The following is a 23,058-nucleotide window of genomic DNA, read 5'->3' as shown; positions in this document are numbered from 1 at the left end:
TACTTCTGTAGCAATGATAGCACATTTTGAACTCAACACTAAAAAAAAAAATCAACTTGAAGGTTAATTAATACCCTGGTATATTTGAAAACATTTCCAGCATTTTTTGTGGTCCCCTATAACAAATTTCTTTCAAGGTAATCAGAACCCACATCCAAATCAACAAACCAAACAATAATAAAACCCCAATGGAAAATCAAATGTCCCAATATCTAAGTTGTTTAACACCTATATTGCAGTATGTACATTCAGGTAAAGTTCTGCAGTGCAAACATCCAATACTGACTTCTCTTCTTCAAACACTGTCTAAACTTCAAGGGTTCTCTCCATTAGCTAAATGTTTTAATGCAACCAAAGGAATGCAAACTCTCATTTCAGACACATTGCATTGACCCAAAGCAGCATAAAAACCCTGCTTCCAAGATACGTACCTACCAAATAAACAAGCATGAAGAGAAAAAACATGCTCCTGTTTAAAAATAGAGCACTAACCAGCCTGGTAGTACATAATACTGGTTTCTCTATCTAGATCAGATACTGTGTGTATATTCTCAAATACAAAAAAAAAATTGTACGGATTGCATGCAACCGTACCGGGTGCAGTTCAAGCAATACTGAGGTGTTCTCCTTGTTTTTGAAAAACATGTGGACAACAGCAAACTGCAGAATGATAAGTATAACACAGTCCTTGGGTTTCTTCCACAGAGGCACACAATGTTACTTTTATTTTAAAAAACTCTATCGCACAACAGAGACATTAAACAATTTAGCTGTGATAACTGTATTGTGAAAAATTTCTGAATTTCATTTATAATTTCATTTATAATTTCTGAATTTCATGTATAATTTCATTATACATGTCTAGATTACCCGAAAGCATTTTTTATTACAAGTCCTTTACTAAAACTCCTTTTTCACAAACCATGCACAAAAAAGTGTTTTCTGTTTTGATGACATACCATTGTTTATCAGGTGGAAGCAGATGAAGTTAGTTTATTATGCTATAAAACTAACCTCATCTATATGAAGCACATGTAATACACAAATTAAAGATTCCAGTTAAACATCGCCACATACTCACCCTTGATATTTATATAAGATGACCAGCTATGAAATTGTAACTACTGAAACTGTACACAGGTGCCTTGCTATATCATACTTATGTTAGAGTTCTCTTTTTAAACATTCCACAGCCACCTCCGCATTTGGACCATTTTTGTCTATTTCATCTATTCAGTCGCTGTGTCACTACTTCTCGGTACATGATAGAGATATATATCAGCAAAAGAAAAATGACAAAGAAATCATCTAAGAAACCCAGTATTCCAAAGAGTGCTTCAGGAAGAAAATCCAGAGGTGATGCCAGGTAGAGCAAGGCTCCAAGCAAGCAGAGGAATATTCTGATGCGAAACATCCAGAAGAGGCCCCCAACAGAAAACATCTCCCTGAAAGCATGACGCAATAAAGTGGGCAGATCCATAATTCTCTCCATAATCTACAAAGAAAGAAAACAAAAGTTAAAATTTTGATTTACCAACAGGCCGAAGCTGAATGGGTCTTTCTTTTAGTCTGAAGTTTCTATTACTACATTACAGCTTTGGAATCTATCAGTTTATAAGAATTAAAACAAAAAAAAGTAAGACAAGACTTCCTGGACTTAGTTTTCCTGGATAAAATGTCGGATTTAGAGTATATATGTTTTCAATAAACAGCTAAACTTTGTGATTCTATACCACAAAACATACATTTAACTCACAACAAAATACACTGGCATCTGTTAATATCAAGAAGGAAAAGCAATGATCACTACAGTAAAACAAATGACTGAGACAGTGAGAAACAGCAAACAGGTTAAATGGACTGAAATATGGATCAGAATAGAAGACAACTAGGGACTGCAAGAAAAAAAAATAGGTAAAGTAGAACAGGATGCAGTTCTTCAGAAGCACAGCACCCCCTCCCCTGGCATAAAACCACTGATTCACACAACTTTCCAAACAATGAATCAAGCTTCAACTAAACTAAAGAACCTTTAAATGAACCTATCCCTAGTTCCCTTCTATCTTTCTGCTATGATTCCGTCATCTTACTGAGGGACAGCTCAGTAGAAAATACTTATGTTTTTCTTGTGATGTGTAGAGAGGGTGAACTTTGCCTTTTTTTTTTTTTTTTGTATATACTGGTTCCATTTCTACTGTACACAGAGCCATGATGTTAAAATGAGTTATTGTCAAGGTTGAAAAAGTTCTCTAGAAAGGAATTTTGTATGTGGTTAAGGCAATATGCCATGCATAAATCTAGGACAATTTATCTTGTCCTATTAGGGCTTTAAATGCAGAATTCTGGCATGACCTCAGACAGGTCATCAGGGAGTAGACACAGAGCCCACAGAGAGGTCCACTGGAGCCTGAAAGGCAGTTTCAATTCATTCTGGATCAAAAGCATATCCGAACAAGAAAAACAAAACAACACAAAAAAAACCCCCCACAATACCACCATTTCACACCATTTTGTCTATCTGGACTGTAAATTTTTCTTGCTAATGTTTTGTTATTAAATCCAAATCCAATGAACAGAGGAAGTAGGGAAGTTACTAGTATGCACGTTCATGCATTTCACCTTGCAAATCAGAACATGCACACAGAAGACAGGCTCACGAGTCTGACTTTCTAAAGTTCTCTTAGCTATTTATATAAAACCAATCCTGTCTTCTTCACTCAGAGAACAGAATAAAGATTGCAATATAATCTAGGAGAAAAAAAAAAGATGACAGCATATAGCTTGAAATCTGAGGAAAAATGGCACAGAATAAAACTTCAGATTCATCTTATCAGTGTAAAGAGATTAATCCAGTGACTATTCTTCCTTGCAGGTCATGTATTTAATTAAGTATTTTTACTGACTAATTATTAATCCTTTCAAATTAATTATTCATAATTTTAAAAGACCTTAACATAGGAATAGGGAGCTCAAGTCTTAGCAGCTCTCACTCACAACAAAAATGCAGATTTCCATATGTTTCCACAAATTACGAATAAATATTTTCAAGGTCATGGGTGTGCCTTAACTATATAAACGTGAATTTCCTAACGAAAAGTGGTAAAGTCCCTAAGCATCATAAAGAGAAAATCCATACCCCAGCGAAAAACAAAAAAAAAACCCAACACAACAAACAAACAAACCCAGCCTCCCCTAAAATCAGTGACTTTCATCCAAATTTGTCCAAAACTTACAGATCTGGGCTGTCCTGAGAATCTCCGATTGTAATCATTGACATCTTGTAATACTTGCGTTGCATCCTGCTGATCTTCTCCAAAGAGCGGTAAAAACAATGTTACCTAGGCACAGCAGGGAGACACTGTTACATGTGCAACTGTCTTTTAAATGCAGGCATTATGAACTATAAATGAAAAGTTTAACAGTTAACTTCAGTTAAGTACGTAGAGCAAACTTTTACTTAAAAATTTAGCAGTGAAATAAAATGAAAACTGCTAACATGGATTCTGCTGCTAAGTTTTAATAAATTCATGGCTTACAATTATTTACACAATATTAATTTTAAAAAGATTGTTAAAAACAAGCATAATAACCCTCCAAGAGAAGTTTACAGGAAATTTTTCTAAACACGCATTCCTTTTCCTTCTTTAGAATGGCCTTGCATTTCAGCAAACAAGCAACAAAACTCACTTTCATATGGACATTCATACCATGACCAAGGAGAACAAAACAGAAAAATAAATTAACAGAAAAATATATTAATCTTGAGCACTTTTGTAAGCACAGAGAATTCTGCAATGTTATTGGGTTAACACAGAATCACAAAATGTTAGGGACTGGAAGGACACTCAAAAATCATCTAGACCAATTCCTCCGCTGAAGAAGGAACACCCAGATGAGGTTACACAGGAAGGTGTCCTGGTGGGTTTTGAATGTCTCCACAGAAGGAGAATTCACAACCTCCCTGGGCAGCCTGTTCCAGTGTTCTGTCACCCTCACTGTGAAGAAGTTTCTTCTAATATTTAAGCGGAACCTCCTGTGTTCCAGTTTGTACCCATTGCCCCTTGTCCTGCCATTGGTTGTCACCGAGAAGAGCCTGGCTCCATTCTCCTGACGCTAACACAGAGAAATACGTAAGGTCACATTCACATATATTTTATGTTATTTTTCTGTAGAGGAGTCTCTGAAAACTTAACACTTGTATTTGGAAGCTATGTCCAGGAATAAGAGACAGATTATCATAGGAAATAGAAAATGCATAACACTTTAAATTATTACAATCTTCAAAAGCTCCCTCTATACCACTAAATATATATCTTATATCTGTGCAGTAGTCACATCTAGCAAATGACAGCATGAGAAGATAATCTATATTCAACTCCTAGCCCTGCCACAAACCTTCTGTACAACTCATTTATGCACACATACTTCCATCCCCCATTTGTAAATCAGACCTCACTTTTCTCACTTTACAGGGTGAGAATAAATGCATAATAATGCAAGCATCTTCCTCATCTTTATTTTTTGAGTCTCTCTCCTCACTGGCTGCTCTCTAAAGCTACTCGTTCTTCCCCTAGTCATAACAACTTGTCTTTCCTTCCTCTGTGTTCTTAGTCTTTTGTCCTGTCTGATACACGCAATCAAAGCAGGATACAATGTATGGGCCAGAGCATGAAGTATGTTATATTATTCATCAGAAGTTACCAGCTCTGTAGTTTGTGCATTGTTAAAATGAAAATGTTCTTTTGTTCAAACATACACTATAAGACTCAGAGATCTTAAGTGTTAATGAGTTGCAGGGACATATTTCAAACTGACAATGTAAGTAAGTTGCGTAGGAAGTAAGTTAATACTTGCTCTACAAAGCTCATGCATACAAACTAAAAATAGAGACAAAAAAAGAAATTGACATAGTTTTTCTGGCAGGGAGAGAAGGAAGGGAGAGGGTATGTCTCAGAAACCAGTAGTATACTGCCTACTGGCAGCCTTCCACAACAGCCAAGACCTTTGGATGCAAGTTCTGTTAAAGAAGTTATAATATATAACATCCTGAACAGCAAGCATAGAAGAACAATTATTAGGATCTTAGGATTTTCTGGTTTTATATACATTTACATTTTACAGGAAAATGGCTAAGTTACCAGTGCTGTTCACTTAAATTTCAGTTGCAGGAGCAATCTGTATTTTTTAGAGCCATTTGGCAAAGCAAAAACTTCAAAGAAACTTAATGTCTGCCATCTATGCCTCACATATCCATATTCTTTCAGCTTCTCAGACTTTCTTTTCTGTCAGTCTCACCATTGCAGTTTACATGTATGTGCTTTTTCAGTAAGATATACTAGATAGCCAAACTATCACGTCCATGATTACTTGAAATATTACCGTTTGTCTGCAGATTGGACAACGGATGGCACCAAGCCATGAGCCATACCTCCAGTAGGCAATAATGCAGGAACCTGATGAAGGTAAGTTACAGACTGAAATAATATGTTACACGCCAAGGAAAACAACAGAAGGGTACAAGCAGCTATGTTAAATCTATATTTTCTGGTGTAATTTTGTATACAGAATTCACTGAAGATACCAAGAACCAATGTGTTCAAATTCAATGCTATTAACCGAATAATTAAAGTAGTATTTCTGGAAAAGACAGAAAATGTCTTAATCATTAACTGAAGAAGCAAATAATTAAAAATTTTACCAGTTTAAAGTTTAGAAGTCACAAAAATATTGAGAAGTAAAATTTATACTAAAAACCTTGCTTTATTATCAGAGTTTCAACAGGTGAAGCAATATATAAAAATCTGTATACTTTAATTCCTTTCCAAATTTATAAACTTTTTCATTTGAATGACTAATATATAGCATACATTATACACTCAGTAAAACTAGATGAATGCAGTGAAATAATACTACTGGAAACCTGAAGGAGAGGAAGTGAAATGCTACACAGGATATTTATATGCAAATTTGAATAGCTGAGCCTTAAAACAAAAAAACACTTCAAGCATTGTGAACTTAGTCTTAATTCTCCAGGACATCCAAGAAAACAAAAAAAATCCACACCATTCTGAGATAAAGATAATACCAAGAATATTTTTTTTTTTTACTCTTTCTAAACCAGTTTTCTTAAATGGTAAATTTCCAAGTGTTTTTTTCAGCCTCTTCAGTTTTTTTTACTAGCTGGAAATAAATTATGCTCTCTTTCCTCAACATTTTTGAATTAACTGTAGTTTCAATCCTGATAACACAGAAAAAATATGTCACACTCTCAAAGTTACTGTTTATTCACAAACGTATTTTCTCAACAGTTTATATAAATTCTGATACAGACTAGAAGATAAGCAGTTACAACCAAACAGAGTGTTGCGTAAGGGAGACCATACTAGTGCCAAAAATTTCTATTTCTATTCTGGTTTTATCTTTGAGACTTGGGATTTTCCTTGCTTACCACAGAAAAGATGTCCACAGTTTGTTTCTATAGGGAATGTAGCCTGTTGCAAACAGACTGGACAAGACATATCTGTATAGAAGCGATGTCTATCACCAGCAGAAGCATCCTGCTGGAACAGATGAGACATGTGAAGTATTAGAGATACTATTATTAGATAAGTCTACTGAGTTTAAAAAATAATAATCAATCCAGTGTTCATTTACTTTAAGTCAAAGAGTCAGATGCTAAGCTATGAGAAATGAAAGAGAAATATATTTGAATTCAAAAATCAAAGATACTTAAATGCAAGAACTGATTCACTAAACAAGTCCTCCTTGTGACAAGCCCATTATTTTCCCTCCGTCTGTTACATAAGTATGTGCTTCAATCCAGTCAAAGACTGCAAAGAATGAACCTCCTTGGTCCTTCACATTAAGTTAGGTTAGACACGCTTAAGTATGACTAACAGCTCAGATCTACGCTGTTACTTCATTATTTTAAGTAGCTCTGTGTAGAGCCAGAGCTGCATTGCTTACCAGTTGCAGTATTTAGTGTTCCCAAGCCCAAGCATAAACATCAGCTTGTGTATGTCACTGCCATGAAATGTTTTTTCTCCCCATTTTGCTGTATTTGTCTTCCACATAAATATGCACTGCAGTTAAAAAATCTGTAATTATTTCAAGAAGTATTACAATGAAAGATTTTCCTCGATACTCTCCAAAAATATAGCTTTTCACTTAAGGGCTGGGACTCAGCAATTTCCAGTAACCTAGCCTAGAGTCTCCCATCTTCTGCCCTACATGTCAGAACTGGATGCAATCATAGAACCACAGAATGATTTGGGTTGGAAGGACCTTTAAAGATGATGTAGTTTGACTCTTCTGCCATAGGCAAGCGACATCTGTCACTAGATCAGGTTGTTCAATCTTTATTGCCTAGCTCTCCTTGCTGTGCCGTTGTTCTGCTACACAGAGTTTATCAGTCTAAACATCTAACCCCTGTCCTGTGGCAACAGGCTGTACACTGGGTCTGTTTTCCTTTACCACTAACTTCCCAGGAACATTGCAGGAAGCATACAACATAATCTAACATACTCCACCTTGTGGTAAAAAAGCTTCTTTAAAAAAAGAACTGACTAGCTATTAATATTTAATTTAAATTACTGAATTTATCCATAAAAAAGCTTATGTTATCTCATTATTTGATAAATTTCAAGGATGCCTCTGTACAGTAAGTAGGCTTCCATAACTTTGAAGACCAGCTTCTTCCAGAACCTCAGAGGAATCTACACCACCCCAAAACAGGTAGTTGAATGATGCCAACACTTGGCACAGCACCTGTTCAGTTTGAAGCTGCTGACGAAGAGCTCGCACTAGCTCTTGATTTTCTGGGTGTATGTTCTGATGTTCATTTCTGTGAAAGGAAATATAAGCAATAAGAAAAACTGAACACGATGGCTCAACACAGAAAAACAACTGATTGCAAAAAAATAAATTTGAACAAAGAGCAAAAAATCATTCTTTCCTGCTATAAAGGATTTTAAAGAAAGTACAAAAATAATTAAAGAAACAGGACTTTTATTCTAGATCCTAAAGTTACTCTGGACATTTAAAGCTGTACAGCAGCAAGATTTTTCAGAGAGGCTCCATAATCAATCATTAAATCATGCTAGAACTAGATTTTAATCTGAAACAAAATTAAGCCATTAACCTGGAAAAAATCAAGTTGCTTGAAAGCTTTTATATTCATCTTGTAGAAATAGTTTTAAGTCTCCACTGCTAGTTTTTGTGTTGTTGGTCTATTTGTTTTTTTTTTTTTTCGCTCAACACCTAAATTATAGAGTTGAAAAACTCTAATTATTTCAACTTTATCTGCTACGTTAAACATTAAGACATAACATTTACATAAGAAGGAGTAGGGAAACTCCCTAGATTTCAAATGTTGAATTTATGTCACTATTAGCAGACTGGATATAAAAATAAATAATTATTTTAAAATCACTTTTAAAAAAGGAAAACTTTATGAGGAAGAAAATTACATGTTAGAGATGCCAAGGGGAATCATGGGGAAGGGACTCATTGAAGAATAGAGGCTGGATACATTACAAGTTTGAAATTCAAAAGCACAGTGGGAACTGAATTGGAATGAAAAATGATGCTGACAAAATTAAAAGGTGTCGAGTTACCATAAATATTATATCATAATCAAAACTGTTAATTTTTAAGCTTTATTTATTCACATGGATTTCACTGGTGATATATTCTGCTCAGCACTGTCAAGGTTTCAGCTGCATTCTGTTTTTCATTCTGGGCTAAATGCATAAAAACACACAGAGAAGTTGGAGGAAGTTCAGAAGATAATATGAACTACTGCCCACATTTTTTAAACATTAGAGAGCATGAAGAAATGTCAGTTCATACAGAACTCATGGAGACAAAAGAGAATGGGGTAAGGCTTTCATTCTATAAATACAAGCAAATATTTCGCACAGTTTTCTAAGGTTGGTGGAAAAGCATTTCTATCTGCTAAGTGTATAAAATCAGAAAAGGTTACTTCAAGGTACTGCGATCTATCTTTGACCAAAAATTAAATCAAAAAGCAGGTTGCACTGCTTCCACGGATCTAGGCAAGCTGATCCTCTGTCAGCGCTGACAGCTGGACTCACTGAATTTTTAGGACATTTTCTGGTTGCAGTTCTATTTACATAATTTCCTCAATGGCTCTAGGAGCTTCTGCAACATTTTCCTTCATGTGGGCAATCATAGTACTGCATTACTGCTATCTTTAATATTTTGTCACCTTCACTCATTCTTCAAAGAGAAACAGACAAACCCCTTACTTTTCACACTAAAAATTACATGGTTATCTGTAAAAAGTAAATCTATTTAACACTAATGTGGGTGACACCTATTAAAGTTATGTGATGGAAAGCTTACATCATAAAACCTTCTTACATTAAAAACCTTCTTGCCCACCCTGGGTCTCTATGGGTCAGATTTTGTGGATGTTGTCTGTCGTACATGTTACGCATACAATTTTCCTGTTTAGATGCTACAAACAAGTATACTTTGCACCTTCACTTTGCCAGAACTTTTAAATATATTGAAATTCAATTCAAATAAAAAACACGTGGAAGGATTATAAGCAAGTTTATACTGATTTCTTCACAAACACCTAATTGCAAATTTGCTAATAAAGTATTATCCAGTGAAAAGCTATACTATGCAAAGAAGAACCTTAAGTCCTCAAATTTAAAAGGTAGATATGGTAAAGTTACCTGGGCAATATTTGCATATCATCCTTGTGCAAATACTTCATTTATGACTTTACTCTGGTATCCCATGCTATGTTGAATACATTAGACCATTTGTAGAGGTACAGTATGTATAACATCTGTCACTTGTGCATAAGATGCTGAGGTAGTAGAATAGTGCACAATGTCCAGGATGCAACAAGCGCAGCTCAAGACATATGCAATTCATAACTTCTGTCATGTAAATTAATGTGAGAAAATAAAGGAAAAAAATGAAGAACAATATGGTCCTATGCAATTAAAGATATTATCAAACAAAAGCCATAAATAAATAAAGTTAGATGCAGAATGTTTTAATTTCCCCATTTCTGAGTGTTAGTACTCCGTAAGTTGAGGGAAAAAAATTCCATGACGTGGAAAGATTGTACTATGTATGACAAAGAGCCCCATCAAACTATCATTACCAGATCAAGGAAGGCTGCCTTCTCATTCAGTATGCAGCCTCACACAGAGAAAGTGAGTGGCAGTACTCATGGAAACTGGTTCATCACTGTGCAATGATAGCCATTGTTAATTTCCAAGGTTTAAAGTCCCACTTCTGCTGAAATACTGACTTGATCCTATAATCAAACCATATGATGGGATAGGAAAATGAGAGAAAAAGATCTGAACCTGCAGATTCTTAAATATGAGTCAGGTAAGTAGTCTGGGACAAGTAGGGAATCTCTAATACAAAATGCTGGAGGGTCAGGCTCTCTTTGATTTGTTGGATAAATTAAATTTTCACAGTCTTGTTTGTAATGTGACAACCTACTCACAAGTTTAAAAGATTATGAAAAAAATCTGGATGTATTTTATTAAAATTTATAGCTCAAATACACACAGGCTTTGCAGAAGTATCTTATAGTAACTGAACTAGACATCTGCAACTTGGTACATATGTTAATTACTGCTAATAAGTTTCTCCATCAAAAGTAAAGAGTCAGCTCATGTCCTGATGTGATGTTTCATTGAGTTCTTCCTACTGGAAACAGGTAAAACAACCATATCCCTTAACAGTTCTTTCCATATTCCACTTCTGCCCCCTGAAATCTACTGCAAAAGATACTCCATGCTGCCTACTTTCCCTTTTTATTCCGTTCCTGCAACCTTATTCATTACTCTCAGCTTTCTTTCATGTATTTTTACCCAGGACCTGTTCCTACCCAAGTTGAGTACTTCAGATGTTGCACAGAGTATGGGTGACAAATAGGCTGAGGTAAAGGACATAGTATAAGGAACCCACAGATCACTGTATTGCCTAAGATAACTAGAGAAGAAAATACTCCTTTTCTTCTCTGTTCTCCCCTCAGTGCTAAATAAATAAAAATTACTACAATTTTTGTACTGTACAAATTTTCTACTGTACTATGCATATTTTGATGGAGACACTACAAAGGAAGTAGAGGAAAAATGCTGCTGAATACAGACAATTTCAGAAGGTACCAGAAGACACAGCAGAGAGCTAAGAGGATGCTGATTAGATATTCAGTAGTCAGTCATGAAATGCAGAGGTAAACAAGCTTCAAGACTTCCAAAGTATGGAAGCTCTGTGTCTGAGTTTGTTTGCCCCTCCAGAAAATAAACCATCAGGGCCTGTAACAGGATCCACTGAAACTTTTTACTTAGCTCATGACACTGCAGAAGTCATTAGTAACTAGCCCTTTTCTTTCTCCCCAAGTAACCCTTCAAAATCAATGTATTATTGCCCTGAACTCCAATCCTGAGTGAACTCCCACTACTCTTGTACACTGCTGATCCTTGTTCCACTCATTTTTCTCTCATGTTGCTACCTTACTTTCTTTTATAAAGTTCAAAAATAAAATGTTTACTTTTAAATTAAACACTTAAAATCCAAGTCACAAATGCTAAAAATGTCAGTATAAGGGGTAGAGAAAGCATGAGAGAGCAGATGGAAAAGAGGCACTCCTGAAGCCATCAGAATATCCGAAACTGACTTGGAAAGAAAAGCAAGGTGAAGTGCCTACACTTCTCTTAGATTCCTTTGCTGTCTCCTGGTCCTGAACAGCAGCACTTCCTTGCAGCCCAGCCAAGCTTTCCCACTTCTGGATTCTTTTGTAGCTTGCTCTCAAATACATCCTACCCTGCTAATACTTTCCATACAGACAGATCCTCCTCGGTTCCTCAGTAAATTCCATAATGCCAATGCATCACTAAAACTGAGTTATCTTAGTGGTCAAACTCAGTCTGTGTTCAGCAGTCTACGGACTTCTGTAAAAGAAAAAAAAAGCACCAATCTGAAGCTCAGACTTATTCTCCCAAAACACAAAGGCCAAGGTATTAGTTAGGTTGCAACGAAAAACTCTGAAATGAAAAATAAGCTTTAATTACTTAAACATTAGTACTGACTTCTGAACTTAACATTTTGCTTTATGGAAAGCAGCACAAGAAAGCCCATTATTTTCCAGCATACTAATTTCTAAACAAAGCAGTCGATTTATTGAGGTTTGTGGGTTGTGCGGTTTTTTGTTTGTTTGTTTGTTTGTTCTTTTTTTTAAAGGAGTGGAAGGAGACTGAAACTAGAACACACGTTTGAAGATTATATCCAACCTTAATTGTGCAGTCATTATTGACAAATTTGTACTTTGTCACCAAATATGACACACCAGCCATCTAGATTGTGAATTCAGCCATTTTCAGTGTTAAGGAAAGGATGAACATCATTCAGCTTGATTGTCTGAAGATAAGGAAGAGTTAAACTTCACTTTTGAGAAATGCATAATTTCATTTTAACTGTGAATTAAATTATGAAATTCTGCCAAGCAACTAGTTAAACAGAGTAAGTGATAAAACAATAAATTCCTTAATGTCACAAAAGCACAGTTGTTCTCTATACCAATGCAAAAAACTGTTGAGGAAGTTAGAATTTTAAAGATGCAGATATGTAGATTAATTCCTGTCAACATATTCTCACCTTAAAATGGTATATACCAGAGCAGCAATGAAAGTGAAACTGAGCACAACTGTCACCAGTACCTGGTCACTTATTCCTTCTATAACTGAATCATTATCTAGCTTCAGACTCTGAACTTCTGCTTGGTGACTGGCCATCATAGCTCTAAAATGTAAAAAGAAATATATACACATACATACATATATGTATGTTAAAACATACACACGCATACATACATTTTAAACATAGTTACAAGTAATAGGTATACACATTTATTCATACACACAAATTCCTGAAGCAACACACCAGTCATTGCTTGGGCAAAAAAAATGGTAAATAAGAGGGAACAGATGCATTTTTAAGAAACACCCAGCTTGCTGGAGAGGGCTGTAAAACATCTGTGTTGCACAGCAGCATGAGCGTTGCAATCTAAAGAGTTTTTTAAAAGACATCAGTTGGATAATTTATTTGTGAATCTTTACCAGATAACTTGCCTAGGAATAGGTCATCGCTGAATTAGACAAATTCTAAGGACAGTTCATTCATTAAAAGTTAAATGACTCTGCATTACCAAGAATTTTAATTATTACACAACACATCATTGCTGCTGGGCTGAGAAAACATAGATTTTAGAAACCTGATTTTCACCATTTAAATGAAGAAACAACGACATTTAGAGTTGAGTTTAGCTCTTTTTAGAGTGTTAAATGCCCATATGGATACACAGGAATGACCCAATGTGCTTTGTATTTTATCTTTTCCATGCATTACCATCACTCAGCTGAAAATGGGAAAAACTTGAAAGAAAAAGAATACTATCAGGCTTAGATTTGTTTGTTTTACACTCATTGCACACATGCAACAACCAGAATTGCTGGCCGATGTTAACATTTATTACCCTACAGCATTAACCTACAGATGGAGAAAAGCAAAATAAACCAGTTTCCAACACACTGCTAAATCACTCCTGTTGCTATCAAGAAGTGAAATGAACTACAATTGCAAATATTATGAAACCAGGAGAGTGAAGCTAACTCTGACAAATGACCAAAAACGTCAAGTTGAGGATGTGTCCACATATAAAGTATTTTTCATACAGAGCTGACATAAAATCTCAGCATCAGTTTGAGGTAAGACTGCGATCATTTACTTTACTTCCTAGTCCAGTGTGTGTGCCTTAAGCTTGCAAGCTCTCAGCAGCGTTTCTTTCTACTTCACAGCTCATGTGTAACTTTTTAATTTGAACCTTACTGTCTAGCAAATATCACAAGACACTGCCTGGCCCTGAATTAATTGAAAAACTGAAATGGGATACATCTCATCTGGATTTTAGTGCATATCTGTAATAACTGCCCTGCCAAGATTTCAACATAACATAATAGTGTCACCTCTTCCATAAGACAGCTACTCTCACCCTGGCAGATCTTTTCTCGTACAAGTTGTTGAACTTTTACCAAGCTCCCCCACATTTGTGGGAGCCCCCCTCTGTACCAGTAATGCAAGAGAAGTTGGTATATTCTAACATTATCGTAAAAAAAGGAAAAGTGGTATAATTAAGTGCCATGAGAGCAGAGAAAGCTCATGGAGAATGAAGGGTAGATTCCTTTGTTGTTGAATTTTTGGGCTTCCACCATGAAAAACAAAATGAAATAATGAAACATATGTGAAGTGAAACAATAAATTAGTTTATCCTAAGCATCCAACCTGAATTGAGACTATTATTTCTGTAACTATAGTCATAATTTTTGCTAATTACAGTTTTCCACAAGCAACCATGCCATAGTCTAGCTACTGAAATGTGAATTAATATTTAGAAAGAGTAACTTTTCCCAAAGGCGGAACACCAGTGACTCACCAAGAGCCAAGTTCAGAGTATGTTGATATTGACACAGGTTTCATATATGCTAATGGATAAAAGACTAGATCTTCGTGGAAAGGTCTTAGGTAGAAACAAAAGCCTACACAAGGAGTCACAGCATTTCTCTGTATAGCTAGCTACATGATATTGCTATAGTTAAAGCCATGAGGCTAAGGTGTTGTTCAAGTCTTCTATTCCTTGGTGCTGAGGATCTGGACAGATAGGTGTGCTGTGATGTCACTCCAGCTCAACATTCTCAACCTGTATAGTTTATTTCTTTGCAAATCTAATCCTGACAAAGCCTCTCTCTCTTACAACACATCATTCTAAGACACTCATTTTCCACAACTGTGTCTTGATCAGTATGCTTTTATCTTCAACTCCTATGTTTTCTCTCCTTATGTACCATCATTAGTCCACTAATTTTATTTTTACTGTGCCACACTGTCATTTCTGGGTTGACCAGTCAGTACAAAACCAGAAGTAAACAGCAAAGAACTGCTATGAGGTGATTCCTGCATTGTCCTGCATCAGCTGGTAGAACAGATCAACATGGTAATAATAGCTACATTCACCACGTTTTACATGCTTTTTTTTTCCTGAAATACACACTGATAGAAACATACAGATGCTTTAATTCCACCTTTGAGAGGCAAATGTTTCTCACCTGCCACCTGAAAGGCTTCCTATGTCACTGCTTCCTTGGTGCACTCTTGAAACGAACACACTAATTGTCAGTATCACACAAAGTTAACTTAGTTTCCCTGAAGAGCCTTCAAGATACCCACTGTAGAGCTCTCTTCCTCTCTGCCTGTTCCTTACAACAACACTTTTAATCCTTATTTGTCATAAACAGCACCTGCTACATTTGCTTGCCTGAATTTCCACTCATGTACTCTTCCTGAAATACTAAACTGTGGTGCCAAGGTTAGCAGCAGAATATGAAAAACCAATACAGAGATCCTCATCCTCTCTTCCTTCCTGCACATAATACCAGTTACTTGTATCTACTCCTTCACTTACCACATATGACTTTCTCATTAACCATTTTCACACAAACATAGTGTCCAAGAGAAATTCCTGTATAGTCTTTCTACTACATAAAATGTCATTATCTCAAACACGTTTTCTTCACTTACATATCAATATTGCCAAGATGTAGAAAGAGGGGAGAAGAATCTCTTCCTCAGTGTCGATCCCAGCTGCTTCTATTACTAAATTATAGGGAAGATGGTCTACCGATGCTTAAGGCTCATGTTCATGTTTTAACTTACTTGCTGCTTCTAGACAGACAATAAGTGCTAAGCATATCACCCTCATTACTTCTAGCACTTTTTCTGAGAGCTGACATGAAATGCACAGACTAGGAACTACAAATAGAAGGGTTTCACTTCAAAAGATCCATACAGCACTTCTCAGAATAGTCATTTAAGCCTCAATAAAGAAAGTAACAATCTCCTCCTACTACTCATCTTTGGGTTAGCATGTAAAAAAAGCAATGGCTATAAGAACATTGCTAAAATACACTATTTGAAAAGTTTCTGACTGAAGGAAGAAGGAATTTTCTGATCTCAAGTCTGTTTTGAACATTTTCAAATAAAATATCTAGAATTGCAGACTTGCAGCTCATGTTCCTTCAGGTGCAACCATAACAGCCAATGAACACACCTGCAGTGGTGTGAATGTGTAACAGACTAGCTAATGGACCTCAAAGAGCTGCTCAGGAATCTTGCCACACAATGCATGTATTTAGCAGTGGTGCTCTTTCAGTTTGTACAATTAATAAGTAGGCTACAGGAAACTTAAATCTTTATGAGGTTATGAAAACCCTTCAGTCTTCAGAGACAACCAGCATTGTCAAGGACTCAAGGTATGTCAGAGAAGACTTCTAGAAGCAGGCTTTATCACAGACAACTAATCTTTCCTAAAATAATAACCAGTAATAATATGAAATAATTTAATAGCAACTTGATGTGGTTTGTACTAAATTCAACATTTTTATGTTGATCCATTACATTTGGTTATGCAAAAATAACAGTATTTCATCAACCTTTTCCTCACATAATTCTTTCCGGATCAACATTCTATACCATAGGTTTCTCAGCACTGAATTCTTTCTTCTCTGCAGATTTATGCCATTTTTTTCCCTATTATAATTACAAATAAAGTTTGAAATTTTTTAATGCTGTACCTCTATTATTTTATGCAATAAATTACTTCCTGTCTACACTAGCTCTCTGAGAAAAGTACCAAATTAATAGAACCATGTCAGGAAAAAAAGGTAGTAATTGAAAATAGATTAAATTTTGATAATTGATATTTCATTATACTTGGGATTTTTCCATTTTTTAGCCATTTAACAAGGATAGCTATCTCCAATGATAGCATAACCCCATCCTGTGTCTCAATTAGGGGATGAAAACAAAACCACAACTAACAATACTCACATAAAAACTGGAATTTACACAATCAATTTCAGAATGTTAGAAGTATCAGTTGCAAAGCTTAAAAATCTGACAAAAAATTGGGGCCTTTTTCCTGCATTAAATGCAACAACAGAAGAGCCCCAAACTAATCTGCAGTTTCACTTCGATCTTATTTTCAAACTACTGGCACTTGCTTGAAGATAAACAATTAAATTGTCCAGTGAGGAGAAAAAAAGACAAGGAGTTATTGCTCTGTTCCATTTGGACTAAGTTACAGATGGACTTTGCAGAACAGTACTTAGCCTGGGATCAAGTTTATCTGCATTAGGGTTATGATGGCTACAGAATGTAAACAACCTCAGACTGAGCTGAACACAAAATGCTTGGAAATGTAAGGGAATGGAATTTATAATTTGTAAAATCACTGGATTTTTTTGTAAAAACCATCACAGACTAATGCTCTGAACACAAAATCACCTTGTTTATTCTCAATTTTTCTGCAAGTGATCACTGACAGAAAGCAAGATTAATTTACTTACATTTCAAATAAGAATTGCAGGCCTTAAAAATTACATTTTCCCCTCTGTGGTTAAGTAGGAACAATGCATGCAGTTTTATGAAAAAAAAAGGAGAACCATAATGAGCAATACTGCAATTGCAATTTATTTTATTCATGGGAACTCATACAGATTACATTGATATGTGAGGGCATGAGGACATATAGTAGTGTGAATGTGTTATTTGTTAATTTTTCAGATTTGAAAAGTATTACGAAGACTTTCAATGTTTGACATATAGCACAGCTAGAACAATACCCCATGCCATGATTCGTAAATAAATTAAAAACATTATACATTTTCCACAATATGTTGAACACTTGTTGCCAGCTATCCAAAGTTATAATATCCCCATAGTTTCCTGAAGGATTCAAACTTTTTAAAGTTTATTGGGGAAGTACCGTATGCTAATATACTCTCAAAAATAGATTTTTTAGGTCCCAAAGGAATACACAAGCATAGTGAAAAAGTAGTAAGGGGCTCTTGCTTACATCTGAGAAGTAAACAATTAGATTATGCACAAGTAATACTGCTGTGAGATACAAATTAGCAACCAAGAGCAACATTTTATTTAGTTTGAAGAGCATGGTACAATTTTCTCAACATCTGAAAGACAAGTTGGATAACAATGAATCTTTTCAGGGGTTGGCCAGGAGTGCACTGGTTGAGAACAATAGGATTGGGTTTTTTTAATTATTTCCCTCAATGCCTGAAAAATTTATAAAATTAAGATGGTGGTGGTGGGCCAGGGTGCAAGTCAGAACCTGTATAACATCTTGCCTATTCTCTTCTATTAGCAGAAGCATTACTCCGCTCCTTAAAAATGCTGCTTACTTTGTAGAGATGGTGCATTTTCCAGGTTATCTAACTCTTTCCAGCTAGTAAAATACTGAGTAACTTTTTTTTCCTAAGACTAAAAAGACTAACTCCTTGAGATTTTCTTCCATAGTAAAAAGAACAACAAGGTTTCATTTGTATAAACAGGTTTCTATTAGGATTGACAGATTTTGGATAACATAAATCAACTTTTAAGAACTTCAGCATAGTTAAATGGAGCATGTTTACCCTGGAACCCACCCTCTGCATGCATGTTAGCTTATACTGAAATATCTAAAGCATAAATTTAGTGCTTCTCTTTCATTTAAGAGAAACCAGACATAAATTCCCAAAATAAGGACAAATTCTTAGCTGTGAGGCAATACTTGAGACTTCTCTTTTAAGTTGTCCAATTACATTCTACTTCAGGGTAGCAGCCGGTCATGGCCACTGTCTGTAGTCAAGAATGGGACTTCATGAACAGATTTGACCTGGCAAACTGGATCCTACAGTTATTTTTACTCTCCTTCATGAAGACTTCAAAGGTATGACTAGACTGCATTCAGAAAGCATTAATAACAGCAGGCATTAAGCATGCATGATGAGCAGTCAACGTATAAATACCACTGAAGACTCTGGCATGAGTTTACTAGCCTAAATCCTGAGATGATACATTCTACTTAGGTACTTTCATGTACTAAAGTTGGACTTTGAAATAGTGGTGTAGACATACATAACATTATAAAACAGAAATAAGGCAAATGAAAGATGGTATACTCAGAAAAATGGTTTTGAGGAAACAGGATTAATTTGCTTTCAATTTTCATGGGCATAGCCTTATTTGAATCAAGCATCCACAATAATTTCTAGTATTAAGTATCTCCATACATTTTAAAAATCAAGTGCAGACCACCTAAAAGGCACATTACGAAGAGAAAATAAAATTATATATATATATAAACATAAAAATTATACAAATTAACCATATACATTCAGTGAGAAGGTTACAATACTAATTTGGGAATATCTTACTAGGATTTCACACAGTCTGTTAACGCAGCATTATCATGAGTTAGCAGCAACTTTGGAGTCACAAATAAGCTCAGCTGGTAGAGCAAATTATAGCCAAACTCAGCAGCATCATATTCGGTTCTCTCTTCACCATAAACCATCTTTACTTCCAGGAGTATGCGGACTACATTTATATGCACACACAGTCTTTGCAAAAGAGAAAGGAAAAAGCCCAAATTGTCTTGGAAAAATAAGGGAGAGGGCAATTTCAGTAGGCAAATAATTTTGTTCAATATACCTTAAGAACTGACCAACTGAGGCACTTGTCTGGCAAAGCAGGTCTCTGCAAGATCAGTAGTCTCTGAGGCACATTTTTTCCTAAAGAGGAAAAAAAAAATAGTAGGTATTTTACTTGTGCTGGTGGAATCATGCTTTGCAAATTAAAAGTACCACAGATGCAAACTCCAGATGCAATTCTGTAAGGGAAAGTAATCCCAAGTTAAGACACTACTGGGAAAACAAAAAAAGCCTCCAATTATTTTACTCATGAGCCTGAAACTATATTGACGGCTTGAAGCAAAAAGACAACTTCAAGAGTCTATATAGCATTACTATTTGGATCTCTTTCTGGATGATGCATGACCTATGTAAAACTATGCCCATTATGTTTTCCACTGTCTTATGAGGCTAAAACATACTGAAAGGTATAGAATCCTAAAAAACCCCAAAGGGTAGAACTGAATTCATATGCAGTTCGGAGCGTGAGAAAGAGCCTGCCAATGCTTTCAGTTCGGATATCTGACTGATCAGTAAATAATGTCAATAATGTTTACTCAGATATTGTAATACTTCAGCTAAGAATGAAAAGGCTTTAAAGATAAAATTGCCCAAGAATTTATTGTAGAAAGCAATGTTTCTGTACACAATTTCACATTTAAAATAGACAGCAAGACAAAAAGCATTACTGTATTTGTTTGCACCAATGAAATACAAAACATAAGCTACAGGTCATAACAGGCAAAGCAGAGTGGGATAGTTACATAAAGGAAGACATAAAAGCAAATGTTAAATGCTGAAATTCACCTGTGAAAGCATTTTTTGCCAAAAGTACCAAGCACATAACTTAAAGTACACATTAAAAGCTGGAATGGAAATTTATAGTTCCACAGCATACATAGATTTTTTAAGACTTACAAACTTATTCCTAGACAGGAAATCTACCTTTAAACAAAAATAGATTGAATTAATAGCTTAAAAACGAAAACAGTGGGCTATACAATGAGATCAGTGAGAAGGTACTTTACTGGGAAACTTGAGAGTTTTCATAGCTTTTACAATACAGTTTTATTCAAAACAGGTTAACATAAAAGAACACTCACGAGTTTGCACATGCTACTAACTTACTTAATTGAAGAACTGTGAGAAAACAGGAACAAAGTGATAGTTACTAGATCTGCAACCCTTCCTTTCTTGGTTGTTTATCCAATTCTCAGTTGTTACTAGTGTACTGCCCTTGTTATTCCATGTTGTTGCAAGTGAGGCCAGTTGCTAACTGATAGGAAACCGTACAGCTTATCATGATGTCTGACATTCTCACTGCAAACTTTGCAGGGGCAAAAATTCAACTGGCTATTTACAAGAAGTTTCTTAAACTCTTCAGGCATTGCTTTTGTAGTCTGATGGAGAGCTACTCTGGCTAGGGGAGTAAGGACACAGAACCACTCTGGCCATCAAACACACTCATCTTTGAGATTAAAAAGTAACTGAATTACCTGCAGCTAATGCTAAGTAAGTAACTTTTATTTTACCTTAATTATTTTTTACTACAGCTGAATTTTGCTTAGATTAAGTTAATGTCATTTTCTACTCAAAAAAGATGAAAACCTCGTATAGAGGCTTCTCCTTCCACAAGCCAAGCCATGTAATACACTAGCAAGAGAATGCCTGTGTGTGCCAGCGTCCTCACAAGCCCACACTCCCGAAGCCAGCGCCAGCCGGGACTTGGGGTGCTGCTGCAGGTCGCTGCGGGTCCCTCCCGGCCCCTCCAGAGACCCTCCCGTTCAGCTCCCATCCGCCACCAGCCTGCGCGGCGACAGCCGAGGGCACACGCAGCCAGGTGAAGTGGGACAGGCCCCTAGGGCGCCCAGCGGTGCACTAGGGCCTCCGCGGCCTGTAGTGGATCACGCCTCACCTCGCCACAACGTCAGCCCCCGCTCGCTGCCACCTCTGGCAACAGGTCTCAAGACCGCCACGCCGGATCAGACCACACCAGGTCAGACCGGTAGAGACACAAACGATGGAACGGACGCCCACGATGCCGCTCGCGCCCTCCGCTAGTTACAACAGGCCGAGAGGGAGAAGCTCCCCCGCTAGGCTGGGCTTGGTTGGGTTGGGTTGGGTTGGGTTGGGCTGGGCTGGGCTGGGCTGGGCCGGACGAAGCCCCCGCCCCTTCCCCTCAGCGGCGCGGCGCGGGGCGGTGCGGTGCGGTGCGCAGCTCCTCGGTACCCCTCCTCCCGGCGCGCGCAACGCTCGCCACCGGCCGTGGTCCCGCCCCCCGCTAACGTCGCCGCGTCTCGTCCACCCCCGCTTGGCCGACGCCACGGCGCAGGCGCGCGCGGGAGGTTCCTGTCAGGTCGCTCTGACGTGTCGACGCCACGGCCCGGGGCGCCGGTGATACCGACCCGGCCGCGGCCGTTAGCCCCTTCGGCCGCGCCCGCCATGTTCAACGTGGAGAGCCTGGAGCGGGTCGAGCTCGGGGAGAGCCTCCTCACCTGGGTGAGTGCCCTGGCCGCCAGGCCTCCGCCAGGAGCTGGGCCGCCTGGCAAGGGACATGGCTCCGTGCGCCCCCCCCCGCGCCGCGGCCCTGCTCCAGGGGGGGAGGGGGGGGGACGGGACCTCGCTCCGCCTCCCCAGCGCCCGCCCGGGCCGCGCCCTGGCGCTCGGGCTGCCTTCTGCTTGGCGGGGCTCGACAGAGGTCTTCCGGACCTGCCCCGCCTCGTCTAGCCGCAGCGGGGCAGGCTGTCGGGGGGCTGCCCGCGACGGGTGGCCTCCGCCGCCTTAGCTCTGCCTCCGCGCCGAGGAAACAATGGAACCGGCGCGGCGGGGAGGGCCGGAGGAACTGCGCCCAGGTGCGCTGCCCGCCTTGCGTCGTGTCCGCGGGCGGGTTGGGCAGCGTGGTGCCTGCAAGCCCAGATCCTTGCGCCGCGACCCACGCCCTTCCTGGCGCGGTTCCGGTGTGTCAGTGCCGTGTTTTTGTGACCTGTCGGCCGCGCTCGGCAGGCTCTCTGATCAGAAACTTTCTTCTGCTCTGTTCCTTTCTCTGTATTTTTAAGTGGTTCTCTAGCTTCTAGACACGAAATTCACCAGTGAAGTCGAAGATAATACAGTATCAACCTAAGAATTACCTTTCCCCGTTTCAGTGCTTGAAGCATGATCTCTAAACATCTTGAAGTTGTGATGTCATTCAGAGAGCTGCCAAAATGTAGCGGACCTTGAACTTGGGTTTGCAGCTAATCTATGATTTCAGCAGTGACTGAAACATAGCCATGAAACTTGTATTTCTGTAGTAGCTAGTTTATTGATAAGCTATTTGTAACTGCTGGATGTGGTTTTGAGAATATTATTATTATTATTATTATTATTATTATTATTATTATTATTCCTCTCTGTAAGCAAAATTGCCAAAGAAATACCCACTGTATGAAACTCTGGGGTGCAAGTGAAGATTGAAGAGAAACAGAGATTTTCTATTTCA

General features: G+C 37.7%; 2 protein-coding genes across 11 annotated transcripts in view; one reads left to right on the top strand and one right to left on the bottom strand.

Annotated features, from left to right (window-relative positions):
- Positions 1-423: 423 nt before the first annotated feature.
- On the bottom strand, positions 424-22,157 carry RNF170 (ring finger protein 170). 8 transcript variants are annotated; one of them, XM_080362722.1, is made up of 9 exons: positions 21,496-21,632; positions 19,603-19,682; positions 17,460-17,503; positions 12,658-12,801; positions 7,768-7,843; positions 6,449-6,557; positions 5,380-5,453; positions 3,234-3,338; positions 424-1,495 (listed from the first exon to the last, which is right to left on the bottom strand). In XM_080362722.1, exons 4-9 carry the CDS (start codon positions 12,795-12,797, stop codon positions 1,226-1,228), a joined length of 774 nt encoding a protein of 257 aa, XP_080218848.1. In that variant the 5' UTR covers positions 12,798-12,801; positions 17,460-17,503; positions 19,603-19,682; positions 21,496-21,632; the 3' UTR covers positions 424-1,225. The 8 variants fall into 8 exon arrangements, with proteins under 8 accessions (XP_080218848.1, XP_080218852.1, XP_080218849.1 ...); XM_080362726.1 differs by lacking the exon at positions 17,460-17,503 and adding an exon at positions 6,967-7,082 and having other exon boundaries at positions 12,720-12,801; XM_080362723.1 differs by lacking the exons at positions 17,460-17,503; positions 21,496-21,632 and adding an exon at positions 22,076-22,157.
- The window catches only part of HOOK3 (hook microtubule tethering protein 3), an 84,195-nt gene continuing 83,091 nt past the window's right edge, over positions 21,955-23,058 (top strand). For 2 of the 3 annotated variants that reach the window (XM_080362718.1, XM_080362719.1), the window contains exon 1: positions 21,961-22,079. In XM_080362718.1, the coding sequence (XP_080218844.1) occupies positions 22,023-22,079 (57 nt within the window). In that variant the 5' untranslated portion in view covers positions 21,961-22,022. Of the gene's footprint in view, positions 22,080-23,058 lie in introns of all 3 variants that reach the window. The other variant, XM_080362720.1, reaches the window with a different exon arrangement.

The sequence above is a fragment of the Nesoenas mayeri genome (assembly GCF_963082525.1).
Source record: "Nesoenas mayeri genome assembly, chromosome: Z".
In the NCBI taxonomy this organism is placed as follows: Eukaryota; Metazoa; Chordata; class Aves; order Columbiformes; family Columbidae; genus Nesoenas; species Nesoenas mayeri.
This window is presented reverse-complemented; position numbering and strand designations above follow the sequence as displayed.